This window comes from Giardia intestinalis, chromosome 3 (genome assembly GCF_000002435.2).
Source record: "Giardia intestinalis strain WB C6 chromosome 3, whole genome shotgun sequence".
Taxonomy (NCBI): Eukaryota; Fornicata; order Diplomonadida; family Hexamitidae; genus Giardia; species Giardia duodenalis.
The window spans coordinates 126,241-150,779 of NC_051858.1; the positions used below are offsets into that span (position 1 = coordinate 126,241).

General features: G+C 45.9%; 4 protein-coding genes across 4 annotated transcripts; all 4 read left to right on the plus strand.

Annotated features, from left to right (window-relative positions):
- Positions 1–30: 30 nt before the first annotated feature.
- GL50803_0016544 (uncharacterized protein) lies at positions 31–20,958 on the plus strand (the record flags this gene model as incomplete). The annotated part of the gene is made up of 1 exon (XM_001706900.1): positions 31–20,958. The coding sequence occupies one exon, from the start codon at positions 31–33 to the stop codon at positions 20,956–20,958; it is 20,928 nt and encodes a 6,975-aa protein (XP_001706952.1).
- GL50803_004936 (uncharacterized protein) lies at positions 20,951–21,514 on the plus strand (the record flags this gene model as incomplete). Its single annotated transcript, XM_038046124.1, has 1 exon — positions 20,951–21,514. The coding sequence occupies one exon, from the start codon at positions 20,951–20,953 to the stop codon at positions 21,512–21,514; it is 564 nt and encodes a 187-aa protein (XP_037901776.1).
- Positions 21,515–21,682: 168 nt separating this feature from the next.
- GL50803_0031671 (DNA-directed RNA polymerase II subunit RPB7) lies at positions 21,683–22,255 on the plus strand (the record flags this gene model as incomplete). The annotated part of the gene is made up of 1 exon (XM_001706898.1): positions 21,683–22,255. One exon carries the CDS (start codon positions 21,683–21,685, stop codon positions 22,253–22,255), a length of 573 nt encoding a protein of 190 aa, XP_001706950.1.
- A 21-nt stretch (positions 22,256–22,276) lies between these two features.
- GL50803_0016543 (uncharacterized protein) lies at positions 22,277–24,010 on the plus strand (the record flags this gene model as incomplete). Its single annotated transcript, XM_001706896.1, has 1 exon — positions 22,277–24,010. One exon carries the CDS (start codon positions 22,277–22,279, stop codon positions 24,008–24,010), a length of 1,734 nt encoding a protein of 577 aa, XP_001706948.1.
- Positions 24,011–24,539: the final 529 nt, after the last annotated feature.

Genomic DNA, 24,539 nt, shown 5'->3' on the forward strand with positions numbered 1-24,539 from the left:
TTATTTTTCTCTGAGTATTTCTACTCTACCATGCCTCCTCTGGCCCGTAGAGACCTTACCATTCCTGCAGCCCTGCGCGCTATCTCTCGACAAACAGGGCACCGCATCTCATGTGATGAGAAGCGTGCGAAGTCAAGCATCTCTCAGTTTCGCAGCCACTCCCCTCAACCGTCATACCTTGCATCGGAAGCCCGTCTCAGTGGATACAAAAGTATATTTAAGGCGCAAAATCCACCGAAAGTCCTTTCCAGTATTGATGCTTTTCTTCGTCCGAACGAAGAAAAGAAAGAACCCATCTCCCCGCCATCAGAGGCGGTCATAGGCTCGCCAAGGATGTTTACCATGAGCCCAAAGTTTGCCAGAAGTAAGGCACTTGGCATAGATCCCCGCTCTCTAGCGCCCTCAGACAATATTTACTATAAAGCAGCCGAGTTTCCCAGTCAAAATGCAGAGTTCTACAGCAATCAGCCACCACCCATCACAAGCAGCCTCCCAGATACAGCATACAGCAAGGCGGTTCATCCTCCGACAACCGAGGACGGAATCCGACGTGTGGGCAGCGTCATGTCTGTGTTGCGGCCAACAGATGCGGCTCCCCGACTAGAAAAGGCGCAAGCAGCAGACTTCCTTTTAGAACAACTCATAGAGAACTCGGTTCAGATCCTGCACGGGCTCGGACTCAGTAGGATTTATGAAGCAAACCAGACCCAAAATTGGTATGAATGTGAGGTAATTGCAAAAATGGGTGATAAGTTTGAAGTGTACTTTCCTGCTATCAACCATAAGAAGATAGTAACATTGAAGAACCTAATATTAAAGCAAATTACGATCACACAGGCCTCTGATGTTACTCTTCCTATGTTGCCAAACTACAGTTCGCAGAACACCAACTCAATGGCTGCAATCACTAATGCAATACCCACAGTTCCTGAGGCACAGAGTTTAGCACACGCTCCTTTCTCACCTCCCTCTGAACAGAGAGACAAGGGCACAGTTGCAGACTCCGCACACATGGCCTCATTCAGTACACTTGCTGATAAGCCAGCGGTTGTTCTTCCTCCAAGAAAAAAATCCAGACCAGCTCCTCACACCGCTAGTTCTGACTCACATTACCAGTCAGTGCCCATTACCTTAGATGATATAGCAGAAGCAACAGACTCTCAGCAGATCAATCTGTTTGATGAATCTTTTGATAACTCATCTTTTACCCACGTAATCACACAACCCTATGTTCATGTAACGGTATCTCCCTGTATGCCCTGCATCTCTCTGGAGCCACCTAGCAGTATGAGCGCATCGGAATGCACAGTAAGAAGTGATATTCAACCCGCACCAGAGCTTGAGGAGCCCGGCTGTGCTAACCTTTCCGTCATGGCAGATATGCTCAGTGATCTTATTAATGAAATCACACCAGCGTATAACACGTCACTATTTGGGAAGCGCCCCTCCTCCTGTCGACTGAATATCACGGACGCTCAATCTGATCCCGATGCAGTCCCTTCAAATATGTACAGGGGACATGCAAATCATACTGGTGCTCCATTTGATTGCGTAGAGTTGTATGAGGCCACTGAGCAGCCAAACAACGCTAACACTACTTTTGAGTGTACAGATTTCCTTGAGCAGGTGCTGAATAGCGCTAGTCCAGAGGTAAACAATGACCCCAAGGAGTCATCTCTTACGGCGAACATTGTTCTCACCGATGCTAAAGGCCCACCAGATATATTCCTTTCCAACGACACAACGACTAGCAAGACCGATCAGTTTGAAATCACACTTAAGCCATTGGCTGCACCAAAGGAGCAAGACACACTCTGTACATATACCCCCATACAGCAGCTCCCGCTGACACCCTCAAGGAACAAGCCTACCAGAACCATTGACTTAGTGTCTCTTCTGGGGATAACAACGCACACAGAGCTTATCAATGTGTTCCTGGAGTGTATAGATCACTTCACTCTCAAAGACCGCTTTGCAATGGCTGTTCGCTATCTGTCTTCGGAAATTCTTCACCGCAAGGTCCAAAACCACCAGTATTTAAGTATATTTACCACTTCCATCATAGCAGCACTACTGGAGCTACGATTGCCCCACACAAGCCGTGCATCATATACGATAGACTGCGTTACGGATTACCGCGAGGCACAAATAAGATTGGATAAGGTGCGCTTCAAATGCAACGCCGATCGCCTCCAGGCACTTCAGAATCTTGCACACGAAAAAGAGCTGCTTTACAAAAAGCTCTGCCTCACCTTTCAAACTAAGAATCTGACTACCAGCTCTGCTGTCGAGTTGTGCTCCATCGGAATCAAATCTGCTCAACCTATCTTAAACCACATCAGAACGAGCAAGCTAACCCTTCATCTGGAGTCACTAGATCCCCCTGCTTTCAACTTCCAGCAGACAATGGCAGATGCAGTCATGGACTACCTGGCCAATGCACAGACGACTGATCTTCAAATCCAGCTTATTCAAGAGGCCTCTATCAATACCTCTTCCCCTATTCACTGGTGTCACACATATCTTGCTAGCTTTTTATGGAACACATCCAAATATTACCTCACTGCTCAAAACACTTCTATAGTCAACTACATGGCACAAACGGCTGCTGATCGTCGCTTGATGATGGAGCGGGGAATAGCTGCACTATCTAATATCTCGTACCTGAGTGCAGATCGAGCGATGTTTCTACTTTTCCGACAACTTACAGCTACCATCGAAGACTATATCGGATATCTGACGCTTACGCCGGATCTCCTTTTGGTGACTGGGATTCCGTTTTACCCAAAGGTCTCGCCGGATATTTTAGGGTCCATTGTTTTCACAGAAGACTCTGAACAAAGGGAAAAGCGACTAGTAACGGAAAATGGCGTCTCCCTTGATCCTGATCAAAAGGTAGTGATGTTCGACGGATACTCTCTCAAGAAAAGACTTGGCTACCGGTTTTTTCCCGAGGTGCAGATGGCAGCAAACAACACGGCCCACGGACATTCGGTTCCACTAACTAACATCATCAACGATACACCGGCGCGCTCGCTCTTCATCAGAATTGAAAAGGGCATCAATTTCATGCAGAAACTAGACTTTTATCTAACAAACTCCTTCATTCTCCTCTTTGAGATCCTAATTCCATACATTCAAGAGACGCTGCTAAGTAATTATGACCAGAAAATGCAAAGAAGTCTTGAGAAGATGATTAAGATGGAAAAGATTAACAGCAAGCGGCAAAAGCTGCCCGATGAGACCATTGAGAAATTGGCTATCCAGGCGCAGAGTTCCCTGAAACACGGATATGTAGAACTGGAAAAGCAAATAGAGGTATACATATATAGACTTTTCAACAAGGTTTTCGAGGATACAGTTTTTCCACTGTGGTTAGGGCTAATTCATAGCTTGTTGCACAGTATTGATGTACCAGAGAAATGTGATAGATATGCTCTTCATAGCGGTACAAGTGCAATGTCAGAAGAGGTGGCATCAATACAACAGCACCACGAACATTGTAGTGCAGACGCGACCACCCTTGATGCTCTTACAAAGAACATGAAGGGCTCCACAGGGTCAGGAATCGACGAAAGCACTCTCCGTGCCACAGATCTTTGCACTGAGCGCACGGCATCATTTTTGCAGATGCCTGAATCAGTAGAACTGGATTCAGACTCGGCGCCTTCTTCAGTACTGGTAAGTGGGATGAATGTGGACGCAGACAACCTCCTACTCTCACACGTTTCCGCAATGCGTGGATGCAATTTATCTTCCTCACTTCAAAGTGGGCCATTGGTGCTTACTAAGTTATTTACCCCAGAGATCGCCAACTTTTTTCTACAACTGCAGGAGAAGTTTGCTAATATAAAGCAGAAATACCAGCAGGTGTCTAGCATACTATTCACCACTCCTTACACCCGGCCAATCTTCGAAAGCTTAGATTTGGATCTAAACTACTTTCAAGCAGATATGGCGCAAAACTCTTTGGACACGGCCAAGGAGTCAATAGAGCATATTCTTAACGTGCTTTCAACGCTGGTAATACATGTTATCTTTGAAACGAACAGCTATGGGCTCATCAGTAATATCGCTTTCGATCCATCTTCGGACTCTATTTATTCCGGTTTACTCTGCTTTATCTTTGATTTGGTGGACTTTTACTCGGCCACACCGACCCTCGTGAACGTCCTCCTCAATCGCCGGGTCAATGCGCAGGTAGACATTGTTGACCTCATAGCAGACTCAGCTGGAATGGGTGTCAAGCGGCCTCATGTAAGGGGTGGCAGGGAACATGCAGTGTCAGAAGCAATCCAGGGACCAACGTACCTATATGATAACGAGCCTGCACTTGATAACGATCAGCTTGTCTCACGAAGTGTTATTGGCATGAACACGACACTGCTGAGACCGCTGGTGAGTCCCGACACGAAAGATATGTCTGCAAACTCCTATCTCGATGTGGCAAAAGATGTGGTAGACTCCTTTGTAATCGAAAACTGGAATATCTTCAAGCGAGAATCAGTCTATTCTGAATACATCAAAATGTTTTTTGATTTGGACATAACTTCTTGCACACAGAGCTATCAGCTGCATTCCTCTCAGCCCCCATGCGCTTCAAAGAACCCCAAAAAGGCTCCTGTCCATGCACAAAATGCTTCTGCTATAGATCCTTTTGAAACTGCTGATCTAAAAATCCCTCATGCAATTACAAAACGAAAGCGGCAGCTATCTCGTGTAACCAGTCGATTGCGCAACGATCCGCCAGCTAGTGGCCTCAAGCTGATGAGCGTAGCAAAGCTAGCCCTCACAAACATGTCTATCTACTTAAAATCACTACAGAACGACTTCTCGACATTCTATCACGCCAATCTTTTGGCACTACGGGATCTATTTAATGAAGCCTATCTCTTTCCGCGCGAAGTCTACACAGGTTCTAAAACCATGCTGTCTCTCTATTCACTATTCAGATCTAAGCTCAAGGCTCTAAGGAAGAATCATACCAAACAGATCAATGGTAGGCTGGCCAAAGAACTAGGGCTGTCCACAGATGTCAAGGACGACGTCGAGAGTAGAAAAATACCAATAGAAGATATGGTTGCTTCTGCTGAGGTCGTCGTTTCGGAAACGGGTGCTGTCTCTCATCCCTCCATTGATTCCTCACACTTTTACCTCGACGAAACCTCTTGTAGAGATTACTTTCTACCTATACACCACCCCATTGCTTCCTACCTACAGGGTGACATGATGGATAAGTTCCTATTTACAACAGAGCCTGCCGAGCACTCATCACGGAAATACGAGGAAGAGCTTCGTAAATCTGTCGCAGCGAACCGTACTGGGGCCTGCCATGCACGAAATCTTATCTTTGACGAACTTCTACTCTTCACTGGATACCTGCGGCAGCCTGCAGTTGTGACTGCTCTTTGCCAATTCTATATCCCAGGCGACAAGCCGCCAGAGCTTCTGTCTAAACATATTATCGATATTACCAATACATCCTCTATCATCACACGTATTCTAAGCAACATCTACGGCTTGTCTGAAAGCTATTATGCCGTGACTGCTTTGCCTCCGGTTTGTTTCTACGGTACCATTAAGATTGATTACAGCAATTATTTGGCAACGGTCGCCCGACAGGCTCATGAGCTCTATGTACTCTATCTAAATCGACTTGACGACTATTGCAGACTAATACACGAATGTGGTGTAACATGTATAGAATATATTACAAAGAACTTAATGAACACGCATTTCGATTCGGCAGCTTCTCTTGGCGCGGTCTACTTTATTTTCAAGAACTTTGCCACATTCTATCCTAAATGGCGCGATTACTATGCATGGTTTAACGATGTCTCTGTCTGCCTGGGAAATATGATAATTGATGGCAGGAGAGCTGCTCTTCTGAATGAGAAGCTCTTATACTATCGCACGCAAGGGTCACTTATGCTCATGAAGACATTTAAATCCATGGAAAATCGGTCACAATCGATTTCACAGTGCTATCAGAAACTTATAAGCCAACTGACGCTCATAGATAACTGGGTTCTCAGTACTCAGGACGCCCTCTTTCAGAGAATACGGGAGTACATACGCCTCAATACTCAGGCTATCGCCCTGTGTGATGAGGCACCCGCCAAGTTTGCGCAGCAGTACGAGACATTCACCAGAAACTTTGTCTTTCCACGCGCTGTCCGCAATCTTCACGACAAGGGCGACCTTCTGGATATAACAGCTGTCCTTAAGTCAATTGATTCCGCCACGTGCTTACCATTTTTATCCAGCCTCTCGGACTGTTTAAGAAGACGCGAGCCCTCAATTCTGCAGCTCTTCCACAGGGATACCGACGCCTCTGGTATCCCTATTTTTCGCTCTGTTGACTTTCCGGCGGCGTTTACCGAGTGCGAGGACATAGCGCATCATTTAATTCTCCTGTGCGAAGCCCTAATTAGGACGAGGAAAGACGCCCTTGCTCTTAACATGTATCCGTACAACGATAAGACTCTGTTTCCGACTGATAAGGCAATACTGGACGCAATAACGGAGGATAGAAATCTGTCGGCTATAGATGCAGTCATATTCTACGACAAAGACGTTGACACAGCAAAAACACGTACAGCACGACGGGACTACTTTCTCAAGCAGTTGCTGGACCCCGGGGAGTCTCTTAAACTTTCTTCGAGCACGGTGGATGCAATACTCCACCCCAGCACTCAGCAGGGGCCAGTACTTACTCGCTTAAGAAATCTCTTGCCTCTTCTCTTTCTTATCAACAAGCTTGTGGCTCTCTACTTCGACTTTCTGAGTAACTTTGAGCAATGGATGAATTGCACGATAGGCCGCCTTAGCCTGTCCGACGTCAAAAACTTTGTGGTGCAGGTAGTAATAACCGCCACGATTATTCTTGAAACTCTTAGGGATAGCGTGCCCATCTCTGAACTGGCCAGGACTCTCCTTCAATTCATCACTAAAAAGCGGTCTCAGCTCCAATTATTTTTCATACTGAAGTCGAGCCTTTACAAGATCAACTTTATTCAGTCACCTAACGCAGCTAGGAACGTTTGCCTTAGCTCCTTTGAGGCCATGGAGGTTGTCACCAACAGGCTGCTACTGCTCAGCGACCTGGAGCCCCTGCGGACAAACGAATTGGGTCAGCTCCTCGGTATTATTCAAGCAAACATAGATGAGTTCCTTTGCATTGACCCGCGAGATCTACATGTAGTGGATTTTTACGTCCGAGATCTGTTGAAATATAATCGGTCTAAATATTCTGATGAAACAAAGGTGAAAATATTTTTGGAGATAGTGAGCAATCACGAATGTTCCATTATGAGGTCCTACCGGATAGGCCTGCACCGAATTCGTGCGGAGCGATTTCAATACATCCAGTCCTCTTTGATTCAGCGAGCATTAGCAAACAAGGAAAATAGAGTCAATCCAGATGAAAGGCTCGAGTTTCCTTGCCACTTTCTCGTCTCCAGAACGGGAGGGTTCGTTTTGGAGACGACCGTTCTGCAACCACAAGTCCTAGAGGTTGTCAGTAAGTATGCATCCACCAGTGATCAAGGCACAACGCAGACGGCCGAGAAGCTACCAGCAGCGAGTCGCAAGGCCCTCTATTCCTTTCACTCTGAAGAGCTGAGTGGGAAACTTCAGGACTTAACAAAAGTCAGTATGTCAGACACGCTCGACGCTAGTCTAGAGATGTATGAAGAGGGCAGAGATACTGACTCTGCCAAGACAGTGGAGCCCGATGAAAAGCTCACTATGACGGCAGCCCTGGCCCAGAAGGAGGGCATTGTGATACGGGGCCCGATACGCAACGCAGCCATCAACGCTTCTCAATGCTTCTCTACAGGAATATTTTATGAAGCTTGTACTTTTGGATATCTAGCTTATCAATACTTTGGCCTTTTTGTCCTTGATCAGGATGAAAAAGACAACAAGCAGCCAAATGTGGATCTCGGTAAGTCATCTAGAAAGTGTGGTAATAACATAGCTGCAGAAACTCGCCGCTACAATTCGTCGCTGGACCGGATTAAGCTTCTAGGGTCTGACGAGCCAGTTATTTATTCACGCGTCAGTGCTGATTATTCGCCTCTTAATTCTGTGTACTTGAAGCAAAACTATCCGAGCTTTCTGGATAAGTCACACTTTCTATCCTTGTGCTACCATGCCGATTTCACTCTTGTGGGCGACAAACGCGGGAAGCTTCTCTTTCTTGAAAAGAAGCTTACCATTAAGGTGCCGCGTAAGCTCTTTGAGCTGGACTCACAGCTGCAGTATGACCTTTTAGGCCTCCAGGGACCGCTTAGTCACACGACTGAGCAGCGGCCTGCTGCCCCGACTTGCATGGCTTTAAAAAGGCTCACAATTATTCCTGATATCAATCTGCACATCTTCACAATTCTCTGTGCTGTCCTTCAGAATTATGTGACGTTTGACTCTCTCGCATCCCATCTGTTCGATCTGGACGCAATTCATCAGCTTGTGTCACTGCAGTGGCGGGTGTATCTTCTGATGAGCAGATGCATTTTTATTATCTCATATGTCAGGGCCCACGCAAATAAGCTTTTTTACTATGTCGATATGCAGACCATTTGTCTGCAAGCTAGAGGCTTGCCCGTTCTAGTGCCAGCTGTGCACACTAGAGCAGTGACCCACAAATTCTTAACGTTACTATACAAGACACAAACCCTGCTCAGTACAGCCCAATCCAATGGAGCGACGATGAGCAATATCGCCTCTCGAAAGGTACTCAGAGACACCATCTTTGCGCAGATAAAGGACCTTATTGAGTTTGAGGGCGAAATAGTCGCCGCAAACATGCCATTTCTACAGCATTCGGGGACCCTCCGAGACAGTGCTAATTTTCCAGATAGCTACATGCTATCGCGTCAATTTCTTGTCAGCTCCTTTATTGAATCAATCATATATGATAACTTTTACTCTCCTGTCATATGCTCTGCAGATAAGCTCACAGAATGCAAGGGAGCCGTTGTTTGTTCGCTCCCCGCAAGAGTCATAACTGCATGCAGCACTGTTCTATCCAACTTCGGATTTCACAGGATGCAGTTTGTGATTTACAAGATTGTTTCCCTGACGAATAGTCGTTCATTCTACATTTTCGCTGGCGTTCTTTTCGGTATGGATTTGCATGAGGCCTCTGGGCGCCAGCAGGAATATCTTCGCTTTTGCATGCCAATCTTACTGGATAGGCTTCCACATTGTTTCACCATATTGACATACTCTATGCTGCAAACGACCATTTCTGCGTCTCTCTCCTGGTATGTGCAATACTACTCGGACATACTTGCCAATGACGCACTCAATTGCGACATAGCATTGTGCATTCTTCGGAGCATACCTTTGGCCACTGGAGTTCTGGCCATTCTCAGGCTTTTCCACGTCCTGGTCTCCGATTCAACTAAGCCGGGTGTCAATAGTTTGGAGAAGCTGAAAACTTTGAGGTCCGCTCTCGCAACTCTTACGTATGTCTTAAGCATCCTTCTTCGGTATCAGATTATCACTGTTCCCTCTACATACATGAGCCTTGTGCATCGCTCTGTTTGCATTAGCATTGATAAGTACCTTGATCCATCCACTAGCGTTTGCTGTCACACCCATTTCACTATAGACTTTGAGGCACTTGAGGAGCAGTTTCCATATAACCACCAGCGCCATGACATGCCGATAACCAAGGCGGTTACCTTTGAGCAGCATGCACCCACTGAGGACTCGTACACGATACCGTGTTTCGATATGCTCCACGGCTCCCTGTCCAAAGACTTCAAACGAGAGGCCCAGAAAGATTATATGGCTGCGCTTTTGCACTACAATAAGCACCACATAAAGCACGCAACTATTCTGGGACCATGCACAGTGCTTCCATTCAGCTACCTATACATTAAAGATACTTCTCCCCTCGAAGTGCAGATATCTTCTATTTTGCAGGAAACTTTCACTAGCGTTCGATATAGGCTCTTTAGAGACATCCTTATTTCGCTTTCCAATACCTTATCTGATATAATTGAGGACTGTGTAGAGACTCCGCCAGTGCTAACTCTGCCACCTAGCGAGAAACAGATCCAACCACCTGACACTGCGTCTCCAACAGTTAATCCTTATGTATCACACGGCTTTGTCACGAGCATCTTTGTGTCTGGTGGTGATGAGTCTCTTTTTCGGCTTCTTGATGATTTTAATATTTTTGCTTTTCAATTGCTTGGAGACTACTTACACACGTACAACCGTGACTTTATCACTAGTATGCGCTTCTTCCAAACCCGTGCTTCATTTTTGGGAACTCAACAGGCGTTCACACCCATGCGTGTATACTCTGGGGTAACGCCTGTCTGTGCCTATAAAGGCCACGTTTTTCTGGATGCTTCCTTTCCAGACGGCATGTTTGCTGAGTTTTCAACACTACCAATCTACTCCGAAATATTGGACAAGCTTTTATTTTACAAGTTATTGTTTATTGTTTCTCCTATCAATGATGGCCCAGCGTGTAACTCACCTCTCAAGTCCTTTTTCAGCGCTTATGTACCACTTATTACTGGGCATCCTGTGGTATTCGACCAGCCATGCTTGGTAGATGAGTTCTCCATCGAATCAATGACAGATAAAGAGGCTACGTACTTTAGGTCGCTCCTATGCATGTTGGTGCTCGGTGCTATCATAGTAATCACAAGTGAGGTTGCTACGAGACATAACTGGGCTACCTATATGCGCCTGCACGAAGAAAGGGTTCGGCAGGACCTTCCAGGCAGCCTAGTCTTCATTCTTCCTGGCCTGGTAAAAACATATCATGAACACAATATAGAGGAACCTATGTACGTGCTCGCCGAGAAGGCGCTTAGCATTTTAGCCCTTTACGGGTTGGGTCAGGAGTCCAACCACTTAATTCGGTATCGAGACGGTTTTGTCGGCACAGACAAAGTTCAGCAATATGTGCATGACACAGATCTCTCTATCAAAATAGAACGGCTGGCTGCAAAGTTCTCTCAGCTGTCTGTTGGGAGTCAGAGCTTGTCAAACGCCATGCTCAGATCAGTTTTCTCTAACACACCTAACGTGTTGTCTGCAGCCCCTCTACCTTACTTACTGCGTAATTACTTGTTGCTTATTGCTGGCACTTTAGACGATTCTGAGGCTCGTATGGTTTTGACAGCCGTGTTTGTATCCACCTTTGGCACTTCTCTGCTTGACAAAGATGAGTCAGGGCAAGATGCGATGGCCTTCCTCACTGAGTTGACAGAGCGATATGCAGCTTCGAGTTATTACTTTTTGGACTCTGACATGAAAGAAGTACCTGCTTCTGCAAATCCACCCATGACCTATACTGTACCGTTTGCTCTAATGTTTTCCTATGCATTTTCAAGCTTGCAATATATTAGAGCCTCGCACACTGAGCTCCGATTCTTCTCGGAACCGGCATGTCTAACAGAATCAGAGAAGCGGCTTAATCAGGAGTTTCATCTGAGCACTTCTAATATGAGACTCTGCGGACTTCTTTCCGAGTTCTATCTACAGTTCTTTGGCAGAGATATTCTAGCAACTTTCCCCTTTTCGACTACAGGCTTTTATTTTCTTTTCAATTTAGTTTACATTATTCTATTAATACTAACCCAATCTGTTTCTATTGGACCAATTGGTCTTCATGTTATAGACTTACCTCTTTGCAACACTCTTTATGGAATGGTTACTGCTGCGATTAGATACCTCGTCTCGGATATAATAATCATGGAATTAAGGTTTCAGAACCAGTGTAGGTTTGCTAGCAAGCGCCTCAACATTGCCGATCCGGTTGAGGGCGAGGAGTCTAGCATCTCCCATCCATCATTCGTGGAGGTAACCGATGTGTCTCAAATTACAGATGTAGCGACAGGAAGGGTAACATATAGGCCTTACACAATATACTTTATGGCCTTAAAAGTGATTAATCCCACTCAAGATACAACAATGCTGTATGAAATTTTGCTGTCAGCTCCACGACCCTCAACGACTGCCATTGTCATCATGTCACCATGTCTACGGCTATTGCAGTCCTTCACAGGGTATCACCTTCACTCTCAGCATTCTCTGCTCAATCCCAAACTTCTCCTCCAATATCAGACCCGCGAAATAAGATACTATCATACATTCAAGCTGTCTTCAATCAGTACTTCGGAGAGCACAGACGTCTCCTATTCGCAATTCGAGGATCTGATCACGAGCTTTTCCATAACACAGTTGCAGCGGTTAATGCAGATGAAGGCGATGCGCTTCTTTATTCAGCTCTCCCCGCTCGTGCTTGCGTTCTGTGCTGACGCCTGTCTTCTAACCGAGCCTCGAGATTACTACGCTGCATACTGTAATTTTGTCTATCTCTGCTCTAAGTATTGTATTATTACCGTTGTACCAGTGATTCAAAATGGGTTTGAAACAGCAAGCCTTTATGGTCGCTGGGAGACATCCGATCCTTGCTCAAATTCGATATCAGATCTTGAACGGCTTCTTGGCTCTAGAATGAAGGGAAAGGAGCAGGCTACACCGCAGGCTACCGTATATGAAGCCCAGACATCCACTAAAGACTTTGAGCAGCTTGCTTCTTCGATAGTCGGAAGTGCCGTCACAACCTTCCCTGGAGCGATGTCTACATGTGACAGTGCCATAGACAAATGTATGGCAACATCGTTCATGCACCACACTGCGCAGGGCTCTGTCACTGAGCAGGGACACGCCGACATCAAAAGGCCCAAAGAGAACAACGTCTTCGAGCTCTTCAACATTTCTCAGAACAAGCTCCTATGTACAATGCCCATCCCACATGATTCAGTTAGGCAGTGTCTTATATTTTCTCAGCTAGAAATAAGATGCAACCCTGCCTTCTTTACATGCTTCACTTACTGCAATCAGAACTACTCTGAGTTAGTGGCAAAGCTGGCGCTTATCATCTTTGGACTTGCATTCTCCGCTTGCAAGCTTAAGACTATAGTTCCAGCGGGATCTAATTCAGAGGTATTCAGACGGATGTCTGCGTTCTTAGCCTCGTCCCTGAACATTGATGACCTGTATAGCGACTCACAAGATGTTTTGTTCGACTTTCACGAGCAGGCCTATAAACAGTGCAGAGAAGCATTGCTTATGGATGGGCCTCAAACTGCATATTCCGTCTTCCTCTCGCGCTACTTCCTTAGCACAAATGACGAGGAATCACTCACCGACACAAACGAGGCATATAGCACGGCTTATAATGAAACTCACGGAGCCATTTCAGTAGACAGGTATGTCTATGTCCGTATTCTTAACAGCATGCTTCCAACGGCACAGACCATCGCTGCAAAAGGTGATGCGTTCCTTTACAGCTTGCTTCTTCCTTCGTTTTCAATGGAACCCATGACCTATGAGGGGCTTCGATTGGTTGAGGAGACTATTTCTCGGTTTTCGGACGGAGATTTCGACACTCTTCTCACACTGCTCAATTTTAGCACAGTGTATCTACACTTCACCCCAGCGCTCTACCCCAAACGGTATATCCTGCACCAAGGCACAACTAAGCGTCCATCTTCAACACTATACAGTCCTGTTGGAGTGCAAGAAGATCGTCCTGGTCCGTTCAATGAAATTGTGGATGTGGGATATCTGACTGCATATCCTATAAGTAGCTATGATGCTGAGTTAAGGATGCTAGCCTTATCCATCGTTGCAGCTATGTTTTGCAAGATACCTGTTGTTCTTTTCAGTGTCTTCTCACCAATATTTAACCAATCCGCGTTGCGTGCCGCCACTGCGCTATTTGAAGAGGACACGTCTGTTCTCATACAGGATGATAAGTATAGAGAAAATATGCAACTCCAAACATCAGCAGACGAGCATATAAAATTTGGCACCTTTTCATATAACACGTATCTAATTCATAGTGTTTGCACTGATGCTGACCTGATCCAGCTTCTCGCTCGCCTACGGTCCATGTGCCAGTTTGTTTCATGTAACTCCCAGACCTATCTGGTTTCGCCATGTAGACTCATAGTCCTCATCAGAGCACATGCTTCTTTTCTATATTACCCAACCCTCCTCACACTACTTGGTCAGAAAGTTCAAATGATCGATAACACTGGAGTCATGCAACTAGTTACTCTGCGCAATATCCTCTTCTTGGTTGATGTTGCTCACGGGCCTCCAAAGGATATGTTAAGGATTTACCAGGTCTCACACCTATACACAGTTCGCACAGATGTGTCACTTCCCAGAACGCGGCGTGATAGACTCTGCACACAAGGAAAGCATTATGGGCACTATCTCCTGGCAAAGATCTTTGGGTTCCGTGCTGTCAGTCGGCAGCTGGAGAACTTTCTCCTTGACCGAAACTTTATGTACACAGAGCGTATTTCTGCTTCGATAAGCACAATTTGGCTTATGGAACAATATTATGGTGTGTCACGAAGCAACGACCACACACTTAACGATACTATTTCTGCCATAATCTACAATTCAATAGAACAAGCCGCCACTCAATATCATGAACAATATCCAGAAATTTATAGTGCACTCTATGGTGCCACGACTAAACAGAGGTTGATGTTAAAATTAGCTGATGCGCCAGCTGCTTCCAGTACGCTAGAAGCGCTTACTTGCAGACAGCTTCTCACGCACACACCTGGTCAGGGCGTGCTCCTCAAGCAATTGATTGATGCCTTCAACATAAACCTCTTGAAGATCCTGATTAATCGAAGTCTTTATTCCCATTTCATGAACGAGTACGCTGAGCGAGTTGGCGGTCGAAAGAACCGAAAAAGTCGGCAACACACGACCGCCAGACAAGCTTCTGCAATCTCTAGAAAATCGGGTGCATCCCGTAGTTGCTGTGGCTCTCGGGCGTCATCGTTGACTGTTCTGGAAGAAACTATTGAAGAAGGAACTTTCTTCACACCAACAATCGATCTAAGTTACTATCAATCTGTGAAATCTAAGCGGTTAGAGGATAAGTCTGATGGACCAAGCAGTAAAAACAGTGACTCGTTTGATACCACCTCCACATCGGCAGCTGCAATTTCACCTAGAGATCAGAGGGCCTCTGACATCAAATCATCTCAGGTTCCATCTCTTAGTGTTAAGTGGCTCAAGCCACCTATGGTGCAGCAGAACCCTGAGGTAGATGAGCACACAGAGAGCGCAGTAAAGCTGCCTGCTGTTGTATCGTCCCTTCTTAATAAGGACGTTGGTACCAAATACTTAGCCAAACTGAGTAGCCTCACAGGGCAAGACTATTTCGGAGTCCACACAATGGAGCTAAGGAACATTTTGGCAGAGGCTCACCTTTCTCCCATGCACATACCGACCACCCTGTTTGTCCCTTCAGGGCTTCTTAGCTACGCTGATTTTATCCTTCTAGCTAAGTCTTTACCTGGTGTTCTTGATGCTCTCCCGATAGACAGTCGTGTTCACCCAGTAGACAAAGACTCCATTTTATTGGTCGATATAGCTGCTGCTTGCGGATTAACAGATAGGGCACTTCCACCAGTACTCCAAACAATGAGCGTTACCGATAGATTTCTCACGGCCCTAAGGGCAGCTACGTGTGCGGCGATGGGTATGCCTCCATCTGCGGCATATCCTCGAATCTTTGAACGCTTCAAGAAGCAAGCATTTTCGGGCATAGGATCCAGTTTGGAATCTCCGCTTTACCTACCTAGTGGACGCTTATCAGATACGACTATCATGCCGCAGCACATTCTGTCTACACACCCTCTCCTGGCTATACCGCGATGGCACTTTCACATAAACATCCAGACACAAACCCTTATTCAGTATAAAACATCCATGCGAACAAGGACCGAATTTCACCCCGAATACGTCCCATATAACAAATATCCCCATCAATTTAATACCGTTATTTTGGCAATCCCTCTCAGCCTTGCAGTGAGTTGCAATCTCCTCACTATGGTTGCTAACTTCCTTTATCCGGGGTCGGGAGAAAACAGCTGGATAAACAGGGAAGATCAAAGTGATTTTCTATCCGACTTCAGCTCCATTTCTAAACTCGGATTGGTCACCACAAGAACATATTTATGTTTTGTGAGCTGTACCATGCAAGTGATTATATTCGACAACTACTGTTTGCAAGCTGCTGTGCGCAAGGACATTCTTGCCATACTCCCACCTCATTTGGACGTAGTGCACTTTCATGCAGGCTTAAGCATGCACAAAGATATTGCTTCCATAACACAAAGTCCGTTGATGCAGCACAGGCTGTCAATTCCCATCCTGGCTTTGCCACCAACAGCCACTATAACAACCCAGCAGAAAACGGTGGAGATATCGGAACAGTTGGCTGAAATGCGTGTATACATTGTAGCATATTATCTATATGACACGCTGGTGACACAGTTTTCAAGTTTCTCCATTCCATTCAGCAATAGCGTCGAATCTTCGGGTGAACTGGACACCGAACACGCCAACATGGATGTCAATCAAAGGACTCTGACAGCCTACTCTGCTCAGCGTAGCACCAAAGACTCAACATTGCACTCGGACGAGTCTTCAAATTACGTGGACTCGGAGATCAGAAGCCTGCGTTTACCTTCACTCTTGTCCTGTCCATCCTCTGCGAGGTCCAAGCGCTCTGTACACAATGATTTTCAAGATAAGTATAAGCACGCTGCTACTGTGTCTGGAATCCACGCTAGATCGATCAAATCTATTTCTAAGTTTATCCCATATTCAAACATTAACGATTTTATCCTGATAGTACGCCATGTATACCGAAACTTGAGAAGCTACTATGCTTCTAAGTTGCATGACATATCTCTCTTTCAGCAGCAATCTGTCAATTTAACAAAGCTAGCAAAGCATGGAAGCATACAAACACAGGAGACATTAACAAGAACTGCGGAAAATATCGCGCAATTTGCAGCAACTATTGTCCCAGAAGAAGACTTAGATGAGGAGAAATACAAGGAGTCAACAAAGGCACTCCACGAAGCAGAGAAAAGGCTTGCAACAATTACGCAAGAACTTACTGATGCTGAAGCGAAGGTGAAGACTCAAAAAGAGAAGCTGAAGAATAGCATAGAGGGAAGTTGCGCTGCTGTCATGTACTTTGGAGACTCTAAGCTTGCCAGCTATGTGAAGGCGTTGCTGGCAGACCCGGCCAAATACCGCAACTTTGCTGAATTGCTACATAGAATCCCGGTCATTTCTTCTGCAGTGGAGACTGTCAGTATTACTCCATGTGCTGCCTTACCCATTGCTGACTTTTGGAACATTGTTGCAGCTGAGGTTTTCAGCTCATGTGAGCGCCTCTATTCCCTCTTGGTTGGCTTCGACCAAGAAAGGGATGTGCTGGACCCCATAACCACGATAGATAGCTCTGCATTTAACGGCATTGAGACGATCGTCTTCACTTGGTATATGGAAACCATAGAATACAGACGCTTTAAGGACGAATGTGTTGCTCAGTTCAAGCTGGAAGAGCTACGGAATAACCACGTTAACCAGCAACACATCGTCTCAACCCTTGCAGCAGAAAATAGATTGCTTCAACAGACCTGCCAAAATACAGATAAAGCACGCAACATCAGCAGTTCTCAGTTGGATCTTCTAGAAGCTCAGCTGTGCGACCTTAAGGAGTTGTTCCAAATAGAGAAGGATACCATAGGTATGGTTGTTAAGCACATTCCATCTATGGTCACTGAGGAGCGGCGGATGCGACAGATGCACAATCTCAGTTATGTTCACGGTGTCATTGTCGCTGCAACCGTGTATTTCGGAATTGGCTTAACCAGCATCTGCATTGATATTTTATCTAAAGCGAGTGGAACTTGCTCTTCAGAAGAGTGCTGTGCATTTTGTAGCATTCTCGATCTACCCCTCTGTTCGTGCTGCAATTGCTGTCTATGTTTTTGCGATTGCAAGTATGTGATGTCAGACACGGGTGCTACATTTCTGGTCAAAGCAGATGTTTTTAGTGAGCGTTCCATCTGTCGCCACATGAAACGGAAAGACCAAGTTGTATCTCAGATGTTCCTTCTGCTGCGTAGCGAGTTCTCTCGCCAGCGTCTTTTGAAGTACAAGCTGCAGACAGACCAATTTCGCGTTCTGGAATTTGCGAGTCTCCTTATTCTCCACAAGGTCTTCAAGCGCCCGATCTTTGCTAGTAAGTATGCAATCCGTGATCTACCGCTTCTTGCAGATTGCATGGGTGCCTTAGATCCGTTTCTTTCCGTCCATACAGTCAGGGTGGCCCAGAATCTTTCTGCGTTTTGCTCTGCATTCCGAAAGGCTCTCCTAGACGTGCATACAAGAGTTATAGTCTTTGAGATAGCAGACACATGCCCTGCAATCCTGGATATTCTTGTCGCCTTCACGGTAGTTTATCCCTCTAAGGTTGAGACTGTGAATGAGGACACAACTTATAGCATACAAACTTTCTCCGTAAAGACTCCACGGCCCTTATCTCAGTATCGCTTCATAGTGACATTCGATATTGACGGTGCCAATCCTTTGGTGTATTGCATTGAGCCTGTAATTGTCAATCCATCTATTTTGCAAATGGATGTGTTAGAATTTCCATGGTATGCCTTGTTACAGAATGCTAGTATCTCTGCTGGCACCCTTTCTATGCACCGACCTTTTAGCTCCAAGGACGCTGAGGCCTCTATTCTTCTGCATAAGGATACAATACTTCAGCAGATTATTTGTCACTACATTAATGGATACCACGACCGAGTTTTGGAGTATAGAACTGCTATTGTGGAGCTTGAAAGTGTAGTGGAGAGACAGCTACAGGTGTGCATTGAGCAGTTGCATGAAGTGGAGAGTACCAGCTATACAGCAAAGGCATCAGTAGTCTATACGTGCTACAGGACATACCTTGACCAGGTGGACACACTATCTGCACTGTCCGATAAAAACAAGGCTATTCTCACAGAGCGGGCAAAGATGGAGAACGACGAACAGAGCAATCTCAATGTTGCCACCAGAATTATTATGGCCATGAGCAACTATCTGCTCCGCTTGGCCCTGAGCTACCCTGCTGTACTTTATCCTCTGATATGTATACAATCCAAACCGTTCGCACATGACACAGATTATGTAGATTGCTCCCTTTTATTTTTACTCGAGATTGCTGATAACTTGTATAGAGCACTTCCACTATCAATCTTTCTCCCTGCCCTCATAATGGTTATAATAGTTTCTGAAATTACTCGGGGAACATTAACTCTGGATGACTATCAGCTCTTTAGCGCTGTTATGCTATCTGTAGGCAAGATACCCACTATCAACAGGGAAAATATTGATGTCGCCTCTCCATTCGGTCCCTACTATGCCGTTCAGTTTGATTCTTCTGGAAAGATTGTGCTTACATCAAAGGAGGCCTACTGCCTGGCTATGCTCCGAAAAGCTCATCCAAAAGTAGATTTTTCCATATTCACCACACCACTGGTGGGATCAGGAGAGGAGCCATTGAGTAGTGCACACACTACAAGGAACAATCTCATGCTATACATCTTACGACAATACTCCGAAAAGAGCCCCAAACACATACACAATTTTCTTAGGACACTGGGAGAGTCCTTCTATTGCAAAATCATGGGTCTAGTATGTTATGGAACCGCCGGAGTGCAGACTACCACCAGTTCTAGACTAGCTTGTGCATTCAAGATTAAGCTTCCTGGGCCATCTATTGGACTAATAACGAGAGTTGCTCAATCTGCCTCACCGTCCAGGGTCGTGCTTCTGCTCACTGCCAACACCGTACAGACTGCATATGCGCTATGGGCAACAGGCTTGTTTACTATGTCAGCTTCTGTGCTAGATGCAAGTACCCCCCAGGGGGCAGGATTGATTCTGTACCCATGTGTCCCGATACATGCTTTATCACGGCTTACAAAGGGATCTGTTGGAGTAGCTGATATTAGTTTGGGAATAACGACAATCTCGGACATATGTTGTCTGCTATCGCAATTGTCCGCGTTAAGCACAGCGCATCAAGCAGATAACCTATTAGTATGGTCTGATCGTCCGTTGGGGCTTCGTGCGCTGGTGGCCGCCATCACCGTGCCTCTGAGAATGCGCAAGAGGAGTTCATGGCTCTTGTCTCCATTGACACAGGTAGTGTGTACGGTTCATACCGACCAAGATCGCTTGATGGAGAGGCTTATAGTTGCTTCTATAGCAATATGCATGCGCTACCCCCTTCTATTTAATAAGCTGTCGTTTTTCTTCAACCGTTCTGAAGCTATTCTCTCTTCAAACCAGTGGTATTTTCAATTAGTTCGAGCACGCTGCAATCACGTGGTTACAAACATGAAGCAAATACAAAAACTCTGTATTAATGAAACAAACACACTAGAATGCATTGTGAGGTTTGCGCATGGGTTCTCATCAATTATAGAAAAGGCAAGCCTGCATTCTTTCGTCTATGCTTTTGACAAGCTGACCCTAGGGCTACATGATGATGCTTATAGGCAACCCCTTGCCTCTCTCTTTACTTTCATGACCTTGCTACTGTTGCAGTTAAGCCCGAATAGTGATGAAGATGGTTTTGTTTCTGCTTCTGAAATGGAGCAATCAGTGACGTGTACTGGGCAAAGCCTTTCTGCCCCGATTCTGGATATGGCAATATTAAGCTCTAACGATGCTCTGATTAGTGATTCTGTTGGTGGAACAACCTCCGATGCCTACTCTTCTCGAGACGACTTTGCCACTTACTCTGATAGAATAATTCGATGTATGCTAACATTCACTACCCTTCCAGATGCGCGACTACTTACATCCTCAGTCCATCAGTTGCGCCAATCCCCTGTTCAAGCATCAACCCTGGCACATTCTCTCCTGGAGGAACTAGTTGCTTCATCACAACAAGATCAGCAGACTTCTCCAGAGAAACGTCTAGTTACACCTGTGCAGGCTCAAAACTGCGGTGTATACCTCTTACAAGACGATTGCGTGGTAGCTCCTCTGAATGAGAAAAACGCTGCCGATGCATAGTATGCACGCGCTTCTCAGAGTCTTCGATAGTATAAGCGAAGGCGGGCCTTCTTTATACAGAGAGTTCATCGACGCCACATCGCGTCAATTCTCAGAGAGCAGCCTTCCTGGAAGCGGGTCCCCGATCGTCGGAGCACCTTCATCTGGCTCCCACGAGCCCTACCGAAAACCAGTAACCCCAACAACACCATCTATCGGTATAAACACGGAATCGTCCAGTCCGCCCAAATGGAACCCTCTTCTTAGATGTGTCGCACCTCTGAGATTGCCGCGTCCACCCAAGCCTTGGCACCGAGGAACGTGGAGCGGCATGTGTACCGGTGACACAGGAATCTTGGCTATAGACCTTTTCAGCAGTCCGCAGGAGGTGGATCCTAGCTCTCTTGCCTTTGTTGTCGCCTCAGAAATGGCGGTGTATGATACCGTCTGCCTACTGATCCACGTCAGAAACAAGGGGATCTGCCACTTCGTTCCGCGGGGATGCACCGTCGGCGTGTGCGCATCGATGGAGGAGGCAGAGACATTTCTGCGCTGCCTCTTTGGGGCTGTTGAGTGAAGGGTCAGACGAAAGGCGGTTTCTTCCTCACGTTGGGCTCAGCGGTAGCTGATTTATCTCTCTTCATCTACGAACCCCTTTTCTGTGAGCTGCAAAGTGAATTTAAAATACAATCTATTTTTAAAGTATCTTTTCATCACATTATGGCGTAATACATTTCCTCGCCAGATGCTCTTCCACATTGAGGCCACGGAGACGGTCCAGCTTCGCCCGTGCGACTTCCACGAGCACTACGCTACGGCAGTTATTGCACTGATGAAGGAACAGCTTTTTAATGGGGTGTCTCACACGTTTGGAAAAGTCCTTCAAGTCATAATACACCCAGACTTGATCCCAAAAACGCCTCTCCTGCAGCCCCATACTGGTGTAGCGACATTCCAGGTGGCATACAAAGCTATAATAGAGCGTCCAATGCGTAATGAGCGAGCTGTGGCATATGTTGAGAGTATCGAGCGGAGCAATGATAACTTCTTTATACTGAAACTTCTGTTGGGCTCATATATTCTCGAAACTACGCTCTTAGACAAGCTGTACCGAGAAACATCAATAGGGGGGCTGGAGCTGGTCGAAGAAAACTACAGCCCGAAGGAAGACAACGCCTTTCGTCTTGAGAAGATAAGCCAAGGGGACTTTGTGCGCATTATAGTCACCTCCTCAGACTCCTGTCAACTAATGGACGCCGCCCAAGAGGACGACGTCGAGTCGGACGACGAGGATAAGGGATACTATGGCGACGATTAAAGCTCAATAAATTGAAAGATCATGTCTGCGAGCGTGGGCGCAGGGGTTGGAACGCTTGGAAGGTCTCTCGGCGTCCGCTTGCCTGGCTCCAAGGAATCGCGCAATGAACTTGCTCTTTCCGCTGGTCCAGCTAAATCTAGTGAACGACCCCTGGGTCTCGGACCTTCTGTGATTAGTCGCACCTCTCAGTATAAGAACCTTGAAGAGCAGTACAACATCTTGAAGAGCAAGTACATGTCTAACGTGGATCGAGTTGCCGAAACTGTGCAGCTCAGCAACGAGTACAAGCAACTTGAGAAGAAGTATGCTAATGCAACACGATCAGCCAGTGAGCTTGCGGCTGAAAACGAAGCTTTACGCGGAGAACTTTCGGAAACAAAGGGAGCTCTTGATACGTACAAGGAGAAGCTGGCGGAAATTTCTGTGCAACCTCCGCCAATTCTGGACACTGACTTGTCCACTAATCACTTATATTCGGACCATAATTTGGCTACTTCTGCCTCGATGTCTGCTGCTGCCAATGTCATACCCCTTGCTGCGCCCTCTTATGTAAGCCAGGAGGAGTACAACGAGATGCTCAAGTCCCGAACATCTCCCGCGTCTGTGGTTCCATCTGTCCCGTTTGAGGCCTCTAATGCATCCGTGGATAGCACAGCGCAAGTCTGCGAAGCACTTGATAGCCTTCAAAAGGACAACATTGAGCTTAGAACAGATATTAAGGAAACCCTCCTAGAGGTCACGGGAAACCTCCAGACAACCATGGTTGACTTCAGAGATCTTCGGTCGAAGTGCGAGGACATGCGTGTAGTTTTGAATCAGCGTGAATTGCATCTTCGGGATTTGGTGCACACCTTGGAAGATAGGGACAAAGAAATATCAAGGCTTCAGCGTGCTATAGAGGCTGCAGAAAAGCACCGAACGCACCGCGAAGAGGAAATACAACGCTTCACTACTGAGTGCGAAGAGGTGGCTAAACACAATGAAGAAGTGATGAAGGAGAAAACAGCGTTACTTTCAAAGCTCAAAGGTGATAATATTGACCTTAAGGCGGAACTGCATATTAAAGCAGCTGAGCTGACTGAGCTCAAAGATAAGTTAGTAGATGCACAAAAGCAGTTAAGCTCTCATGCTAGCGAGAACGCGTCGCTTCTTGCCAGGCTTGGCACAGTAAAAAACAATGCAGAACGCCTCCTATTGCAACGAGATGAAGACGTTGAAAGACTGACAAATGAGTTAACTAAGCTCAAAGAGGAACATACACAGCACATTGAGCAAAAGGACGAAGTGATCTCGCGACTGACAGGCGAATGTGAACGACTGAAGGTCGAGCTTGCACATTTAGCAGCAGAAAAAGACACGGAACTAAGTCGGGTCAGCGCTGATTTAGCAACTCTGCAGCAAACATTTACCCAATCAACACGAAAGAAAAACGAAGAGGCCACAAAGCTAGCTCAGGATATCGTTGAAAATAAGCTGGAAGCTGCACAAGCGCTTGAAGAAAGAAACAAAATAATTACACAGTTGAATGCTCGCATTACAGAATTAGAACTAGAACTAAAACAACGTCCGCTGGCCAGGGAATATACCACAGTTGATATGACAATAACACAAAAACAGCGCCCACTGTCTGCAATCGATTCTAGAAAGACACACGAGGATGAGGCAAATTCTATACGGTTCTCAAAGTCTGTGGCAGGATCTTCATCAAATAAGCTTGTTGTTCCCATCGAATATTTGGTCATCTCTAAGCAGTAACGGAATGTATTTTGGTAATTGGCTTTGTGTTTCTATTGCTTAGTAGGATTTCTATACTCTTTTACATTCCTGCAACGCTTGCGAAAGCATAATAATCACATATAATAAGCTTAATATATTTTTATTGGTCAAACCGTCCTCAGTACTTAATACTAGAAATGTGGACGCATTAATGGATATGTATTGTGAGTAAACGTGCTTATTTTAATGAGTATCATTTTAACCATTGATGATTAGAATCGTTGGCTACACTTATAGAATATGCTATTACATACAAAAGATATGCATAGGGCACTGGCCAATTAATAGTTCTCTTCTACTGCGCTAGTTTGGCGTCTGTTGTGATCTTGTGTCCTGTCTCGTCATCAATAAACTTTTCTGTTATGGATAGCATCATCGATGGCTGGTCATTCGATAGCTACAGTTGCGACAATCATCGTCAGTTATTCTTGCTGGCGGAGACAGGCCTCAGGAAGATACTTGTTCGGAGATCCCGTTTGCGTCCACTACGGCGCCTATCCTGAGAAGA